Source organism: Hyla sarda, chromosome 2 (genome assembly GCF_029499605.1).
Source record: "Hyla sarda isolate aHylSar1 chromosome 2, aHylSar1.hap1, whole genome shotgun sequence".
Lineage (NCBI taxonomy): Eukaryota > Metazoa > Chordata > Amphibia > Anura > Hylidae > Hyla > Hyla sarda.
The window spans coordinates 14,114,874-14,123,593 of NC_079190.1; the positions used below are offsets into that span (position 1 = coordinate 14,114,874).

The 8,720-nt window shown below is 44.1% G+C and overlaps 1 protein-coding gene across 1 annotated transcript in view; it reads left to right on the top strand.

Moving 5' to 3' along the window:
- The window catches only part of MAP6 (microtubule associated protein 6), a 97,696-nt gene that overhangs the window by 33,066 nt on the left and 55,910 nt on the right, over positions 1–8,720 (top strand). The window contains exon 3 of the mRNA XM_056560021.1: positions 4,916–5,129. Within this exon, the coding sequence (XP_056415996.1) occupies positions 4,916–5,129 (214 nt within the window). The remainder of the gene's footprint in view (positions 1–4,915; positions 5,130–8,720) is intronic.

An 8,720-nucleotide genomic window follows, 5' to 3' on the forward strand; every position in this document is an offset into this window, starting at 1 on the left:
GCCAAGGCATCATTCTACTTTGTGCAGTAAATGCAGATTTTAACCCTGGGCTCCTAGAAAAATTATCGAATGTCCCAGTTTTCTTCAATGAATTTACCCCTTGGAGTCTGTAGCTATTTAAAGGGGTACTCCACTGGCCAGCGCTGGGAACTAAATGTTCCGAATGCTGTTTTCGCGCTGCGGGGGTCGGCCACGCCCCTTGTGATGTCATGGCCATGCCCCCTCAATTCAAGAAAATAGGAGGGAGGCGTGACGGCCATCACGCCCCCTCCCACACACTTGAATTGAGGGGCGTGGTCATGACGTCACTAGGGGCGTGGGCGACCCCCACAGCACGAAAACAGCATTCGGATCATTTAGTTCCCAATGCTAGCCAGTGGAGTACCCCTTTAAGGCCCTAGGAGTCTATCTGGAATCGGTATTTAAAAGGTCTGGTCTGGGGTCTGTATCAAGAGGTCTGCTCTGGGGACTGTTCTGGGGTCTGTATTTCTTTAGAAGAGGAAGCCTAGGGTGCAAAGATATTTTAGAAGCCTAGTCTGGAGTCAATTTAGAGAGTCTATTCTGTGGTTTAAATTAGTTTAAATGGGCACTGTCCAATATAAAAACTTTCAATATGTTGTACCTCTTGGCAAAACAATAGTTTTTCTAATATACTCCTTAAAAAAATTTCCCATTTTATTAAAGAAAACTACCTTCAAAAATCCCACCACTAGGGGTCCTCGTACCTCCTGGGACACTGATGAGTCCCTCAGCAGCCTGAGGGTGTCCAAGGGTCATGGACACGAGATGGCTGACGGACAAGACTGCGGGAGGAACACTGCTGTAAAAAAAGAGTTATCCAAACACTGTACCCCCAACTATTCAAAAACTACAAGTCCCAGCATTACAGGACTGCCTAAGGATGATACACATGAATGACAGTAAGTTATTCACTCACTGTATTGTCTTTGGTGGTAGAGTACAGGCACTCTCCAATAAACATTGTGTGTGTGTATAGCATTAAACCAGAGAGGAAAGGGATAGGCTAAGTTTGCACTTTTTCCTGAATTTTTTTGTGTGAAAAAAAACGCCAGTGCAGTTTCTTTCTGGCATTTTTGCATTTGAGTGGAAATAGCATTTTTGGCCCCTGTGGGTTTTTATTTTTTTTAAATTTGTTGGGTACCAAAAAAAAAAAAAGGATGCAGTATTAAAGGAAAACATTTTTTATTTAACAAAATTTATATTTTTATAGCGAAATTTTAATTAATTTTTAAACAGGGATCAATTTATGTGGGCGGGCAGGGCACTAAAAATGTAGCCAACAATAATAAAGATGTAGTGTATGTGTTTTTCACTTTTTTTCTTTTATATTTTTTAGGTAGTATTACTACTCCAAGCATGGAACAGACTGTTCCAGGATGGGAGTAGTAGTTCCTCTATACTAATAGACAGATTGCCCCGGGTGTCACTCCTGACACCTGATGCGATCGTCCATAATATAGCAGAGATGTGGAGCAGCTCTATACAGCGCTTGCATCTCTGCACTGTACTCCGGGCTGGCCAGTGATGTGAATAGAAATTGACATCACTGATTCATATTTTCTGCACGGAATAGGGATTGGCCGGATGGTGGCAGACAATCACAGCTCTCAGCGGGAAATATGAATGGTGAGTGGCCTGCCGGAGTACAGAGCAGAGATGCGAGTGCAGGAGAAAGCCGCTCTGCATCTCAGGATGAAGGATAAAGGACGAACACAGCGGGTGTCAGGAGTGAAACCTAATGTGATCTGTCCTTAACTGCAAGTACTACTGCTCCCAACATGGAGCACACTCTGCTCCATGCTGGGATCTGTACTACCTGCATTAATAGACAGATCGCAGAGAGTGTCACTCCTGACACCTTTTGTGATCCTCCTGTATAATGTATAGATGCGGCTGGACGCTCTTCTACGGTCCCCTGCACTGACGTATATATACACCTATTCATATTTCCCACAGAGAGTTGTGATTGGTTGGAACTATCCGGCCAATCACAACTCTCTGTGGGAAATATGAATAGGTGTATATATACGGCAGTGCAGGGGACCATAGAAGAGCGTCCGGCCGCATCTATACATTATACAGGAGGATCACAGAAGGTGTCAGGAGTGACACGGGCGATCTGTAAATTAGCACAGGTACTACTTCTCCCATCATGGAACAGTGTGTTCCATGCTGGGAGTAGTAGTACTACCTAAAAAATTGACTTCTATGGGAGAAAAACGCCACGATTTCAGGGAAAAAAACGCCATAGGCTCAACATGCTGCGACTTTGCAAAACTGCCAAGGAGCTGAAAAACGCCAAAAAAAGAGTGGAAAAAACTCCAAAAAGGATTGAAAAAAAATGCCAAACTGAAAAACTAATTTTGAGATTTCTCAGTGATTTACAGCTAACATCTGGCCGCAGCGTTTTTTGGCCGAAAAAACGCCAAGCGGCAGAATTGGCTTTTTTTTTTTGTTTATCCCCAGAAAAAAACCCAAGTGGACATAGCCTTACAGAGCAGGAGCAGTGAATCAGCAGAGTAAGGGAGGGGGGAGGATAAATCACAGTGCAGCCAAGAGAAGAACATTTCAGACAGAAATTTTTGTCCACAGTGCTCTCTGCTTACACCTTTGTCCCTGTCAGGAACTGTCCAGAGCAGCATAGGTTTGGTATGGGGATTTTCTCCTGCTCTGGACAGTTCCTGATACGGGCATCAGGTGTCAGCAGAGAGCACTGTGGACAAGATTAAAAAAAAATTCAAAAAGAAAAAATTTTCCTCTGTAGCATACAGCTGCTAATAAGTACTGGAAGGGTAAACATTTTTTAATAGAAGTAATTTACAAATCTGTTTAACTTTCTGGCTCCAGTTCATTAAAAAAAAATAATAATAATAATTCCACCGGAGTACCCAAACTTTAAGGATCTGGGGGTAGTAGTTATTTTGGGGCTTTGGTCTAAGGTGTGATTTGTTTTTAGTGGGTCTGGTCTGGAGACTGCGTATTTATTTAGGGAAAACTTATTAAACTCATATATTTGTGTTTATGGGCTCTGGTCTGGGATCTGTATATAAGTGGTCTAGTCTAGGGTCTGTATTTGTTTAGGAGTCTGGATTGCATCTTTATTTGTTTAAAAGATCTAATTTCTGTATTAGTTTAGTGTGTGCATTAGTTTGGTCTATATCAGTTTAGGGGTCTGGTTCGAGGTCTGTATTTATTTAGAGGGTCAGCCTGGGAACTTTATTTGTTAAGGTGTCTGGTCCGGGGTCTGCATTTATTCAGAGGGTCAGGTTAGGGGACTTTGTTGAGCGGTCTGTTCTAGGGGCTGCATTTATTCAGGGGATCTGATCTAATTTCTGTATTTATTTAGAGGTTTAGGTCAGGGGACTTTATTGAGGAGTCAGGTCTGGGGTCTGCATTTTTTTCAGGGGGTCTGGTCTGAGGTCTGTATTTTTTTAGAGGGTCAGATCTGGGGACTTTATCTGTTGAGGTGTCTGATCTGGTCTCCTTTTGTTCAGGGGTTATGGTCTGAAGTCCATATTTATACAGGAGGCCTAGTCTGTGGTCTGTATTTATTCAGGAGGCCTAGTCTGAGGTCTGTATTTATTCAGGAGGCCTAGTCTCAGGTCTCTATTTATTCAGGATCTAAGTTCTGTATTTATTCAGGAGGCCTAGTCGGAGGTCTGTATTTATTCAGGAGGCCTAGTCTGAGGTCTGCATTTATTCAGGAGACCTAGTTTGAGGTCTGCATTTATTCAGGGGGCCTAGTCTGCGGTCTGTATTTATTCAGTAGGCCTAGTATGAGGTCTGTATTTATTCAGGAGGCCTGGTCTGAGGTCTGTATTTATTCAGGAGGCCTAGTCTGAGGTCTGTATTTATTCAGAAGGCCTAGTCTGAGGTCTGTATTTATTCAGGAGGCCTAGTCTGAGGTCTGTATTTATTCAGAAGGCCTAGTCTGAGGTCTGTATTTATTCAGGAGGCCTAGTCTGAGGTCTGCATTTATTCAGGAGGCCTAGTTTGAGGTCTTCATTTATTCAGGGGGCCTAGTCTGAGGTCTGTATTTATTCAGGAGGCCTGGTCTGAGGTCTGTATTTATTCAGGAGGCCTGGTCTGAGATCTGTATTTATTCAGGAGGCCTGGTCTGAGGTCTGTATTTATTCAGGGGGCCTAGTCTGAGGTCTGTATTTATTAAGGAGGCCTGGTCTGAGGTCTGTATTTATTAAGGAGGCCTGGTCTGAGGTCTGTATTTATTCAGGGGGCCTAGTCTGAGGTCTGTATTTATTAAGGAGGCCTGGTCTGAGGTCTGTATTTATTTAGAGCATCAGATCTGGGGACTTTATTTGTTTAGGTGTCTGGTCTGGGTTGTCCATATTTTCAGGGGGCCTAGTCTGAGGTCTGTATTTATTCAGGGGGCCTAGTCTGAGGTCTGTATTTATTCAGGAGGCCTGGTCTGAGGTCTGTATTTATTCAGAAGGCCTGGTCTGAGGTCTGTATTTATTCAGGAGGCCTGGTCTGAGGTATGCATTTATTCAGGAGGCCTAGTCTGAGGTCTGTATTTATTCAGGGGACCTAGTCTGAGGTCTGTATTTATTAAGGAGGCCTGGTCTGAGGTCTGTATTTATTTAGAGCATCAGATCTGGGGACTTTATTTCTTTAGGTGTCTGGTCTGGGTTGTCCATATTTTAAGGGGGGGTCTGGTCTGAGGTCTGTATCTATTCATTGGGGTTGAGACTGGTCTGGAGTCTGCCCATATTTCAGGACATGATTACGGGGGTCATTATGGACACTATGTCATTTGAATGCTTTAGGTTGGGGGCATGTCCTCTAAATAATGGGTGGGGCATGTGCATTGCTTCTCTGAATCTCCCTCGTGTCCTTGTAGAATATTAATGTTTATTTTTTTCCCCTCTGCTTAAAGGAACGAGTTCAGACCTTGGACTGATGTGAAACGTGTGAAACCAATAAAGAGCAAGCCTCAGTATCGATTCCCGCAGGACAAAGTGGTGCACGAGACCAGCTACAACGCCACCTTCAAGGGCGAATGCAACCAACCATCGGCCGGGGACAACAAACTGACCGACCGTCGGAGGATACGCAGTCTCTACAGTGAACCCCATAAAGAATCCCCCAAGGTGAGACGGTCATTTATTTATATCATTATATTTGTGTACGGTACTACACAATGTGAATACCGCCATACAGTGCATATTTATATATATATATATATATATATATATATATATATATATAGTATTCAAATAACAGTGTCTGTATAAATAATACTGATATTTAGTGAGTGTTATGATCCGCTGGACCATCTGTGGCAGTGATCTCAAACTGTTGCCCTCCAGATGTTGCGAAACTTCAACTCCCAGCATGCCCGGACAGCCGTTGGCTGTCCGGGCATGCTGGGAGTTGAAGTTTTGCAACATCTGGAGGGCCACGGTTTGAGACCACTGATCTATGGTGCTTCCCTATGCAGTAGCGGTCAAAGTGCTTGTGCAACCACCATATTGGTCGCACACCCTCTAAGGCCGGACTATTATGTGTGGACCCATCCTAAGGCATCACGTACACAGCACATTAGGTGCCATACGTATAGAGATATACAGAGATTCGGGGCCCTGTTCTTGAGATAGTGGGGGGGTCCCAGAGGTCAGACCTCCACAATCAGACACTTATCCCCTATCCTGGAGTAGCCCTTTAAAACAGATGAATCTTCATTTAAAGGGGTACTCCACTGGAAACCTTTTTTTTTTTTTTAAATAAACTGGTGCCAGAAAGTTAAACAGATTTGTAAAAAAAAAATCTTAATCCTTCCAGTACTTACCAGCTGCTGTTATGATCCGCAGGAAGTTCTTAACTTTTTGAATTTCCTTTCTGCCCGACCACAGTGCTCTCTGCTGACACCTCTGTCCGTTTTAGGAACTGCCCAGAGTAGAAGCAAATCCCCACAGAAAACCTATCCTGCTCTGGACAGTTCCTAAAATGGACAGAGGTGGCAGCAGAGAGCACTGTGGTCAGGCAGAAAGGAAATTCAAAAAGTAAAGAACTTCCTGTGGATCATAACAGCAGCTGATAAGTACTGGAAGGATTAAGATTTTTTTAATAGAAGTAATTTACAAATCTGTTTAACTTTCTGGCACCAGTTGATTTAAAAAAATAAAAAATAAAAAAAGGGTTCCAGGGGAGTACCCCTTTAAAATCTAGAAACTTTGCGTATACAACTCTTAAGCAGACGTATACATCTCCATGGTTACAGACTACAAACTAAACACCTTTGTAGTCAGGCTGGGTTCACACCACGTTTTGTTAAATACGGTTCCCGTATACGGCTGGGAGGAGGGGGGGCGGGGCTTAATAGCGGCGCCCGCACTCAGCCGTATAGGGGAACCGTATTTAATGTATGTCTATGAGCCGACCGGAGTGAACCGCAGCCTCCGGTCGGCTTCGTTTTTGGCCGTATGCGGTTTCCCGACCGTAGGCAAAAACGCGGTCGACCACGTTTTTGCCTGCGGTCGGGAAACCGCATACGGCCGAAAACGATGCCGACCGGAGGCTGCGGTTCACTCCGGTCGGCTCATGGACATACATTAAATACGGTTCCCGAATACGTCTGAGTGCGGGCGCCGCGATTAAGCCCTGCCCCCTCCTCCCAACCGTATTCGGGAACCGTATTTAGCAGAACGTGGTGTGAACCCAGCATTACTCAGCTCCTCTGCCCAATTTTCTTGCTAAAGTATAGACTATAGAAGAGGAATAATATGGAGCGACCCCAGACAGCAGGATCGGGCCTCACAGGGTCTGATCAGGGCATCATTGGACATGTAGTTCTTTCCCCCCCCAGTTTCTGTATTCCCCTAGTATAACAGCAGTGAGTTAGTGCGGGTTCACACTAGGTTTTTGTCACTGTTTCCATAACAATACATTTAATTTTGCTGTATACAAAAGTGCAGTCAACTGTGTAGAGGGGAAAAAACGTAAACCAGGTGTCAGACGTGCCGCTGATTTTATCAAGTGTAACTGACCATGCTTTCCTAAATGTAGCAGAGCTGAGTTTGTCAAATGTAAGAAAACTGTCTTCAAGAGATGTAGCAGAGCTGAGTTTATCAAATGCAAGAGAACCGCCTTCCTGTAATGTAATCATAGCAGAGCTAGGTTTCTCATATGTAAGAGAACTGGCTTAAGATGTAGCAGAGCTGAGTTTATAAAGTGTAAGAAAAAATGCCTTTCCTAAAAAGGTTATCCAGGAAAAAACTTTTTTTTTTTTTTTTTTACATATATGAACTGGCTCCAGAAAGTTAAACAGATTTGTAAATTACTTTTATTCAAAAATCTTAATCCTTTCAGTACTTATGAGCTGCTGAAGTTGAGTTGTTCTTTTCTGTCTAATTCTCGCGGTTGTTCTTTTCTGTCTAATTCTCGCGGCCCTAGCACCGAAAGTGCTTCGGCGCTAGGGCCGCGGGTCACTGAGCCGTCACCATTGACGGCTATGCAGTGCTCGCGGAATCCGCGCAAAGAATGAACATGTTCTTTCTTTGCGCGGAACACTGTCTGCCGCTGAAATTCCGCACTGTGAACGGGTCTCGCGGAAACCCGTTCACACTAATGTTAAAGTTCACACCGCGGAATTCCGCCTGGAAGTTCCGCGGGAATTCCGTAGTGTGAACGGGGCCTTAGTGCTCTCTGATGACACCTGTCTCTGGAACTGTCCAAAGTAAAAGCAAAGCCCCATAGCAAACCTCTTCTACTCTGTGCAGTTCCCGAGACAGACAGAGGTGTCAGCAGAGAGCACTGTTGTCAGACAGATGAGAACAACTCAACTTCAGAAGCTGATAATCATTGGAAGGACTAAGATTTTTTAATAGAAGTAATTTACAAATCTGATATATAAAAAAAAGTTTTTTTTCCTGGAATACCCCTTTAATTTTTTTGTAGAGCTGAATTTATCAAATGAGAAAGAACTGGCTTCATTATATGTAGCAGAGCTGAGATTATTAAAGGGGTACTCCGTCCCTAGACATCTTATCCCCTATTCAAAGGATAGGGGATAAGATGTCAGATCGCGGGGGTCCCGCTGCTGGGGACCCCTGGGATCTCGGATGCAGCACCCACCTCAACGGCTTCCGGCAACGCTGGAGGCTTCGGATCCCGACCACGCGAGCGAAAGAGCCCCTCAATGTAAGTCTATGGGAGGGGGCGTGACGGCCTTCCATGGACTTGCATTGAGGGGCTGGGCTTGACACGGAGGGCGGAGCCGTGACGTCACAACGCTCCGGCCCCGTAATCGACAGTAATCAGACCCCGAGCGAACACGCGGCAGGACCCCCGCGATCAAGCATCTTATCCCCTATCCTTTGGATAGGGGATAAGATGTCTAAGCGCCGGAGTACCCCTTTAAATGTAAGAAAACTGCATTTATGAGATGTAGCAGAGGTGTAAGGCTAGGATTCCACTTGTTATTTTTTTCCCCAGTGTTTTGTTCACTGAAAAAAAAAACACCAGAAGAAACGCCAGTGCAATTTGCTGCGTCTGCGTTTTTTCTGGTGTTTTTGCATTTGAGTTGAAATAGCATTTTTGGCCCCTTTGGCGTTTTTTTTTTCAAAATGTGTTGGGTAGCCAAAAAAAAGGATGCAGTAAGAATGTGAAAAAATTTATTTAAGGAAATTTTTATTTTTTATAATGAACTTTTAATTAATTTTTAATATTGTGTGTGTGTGTTT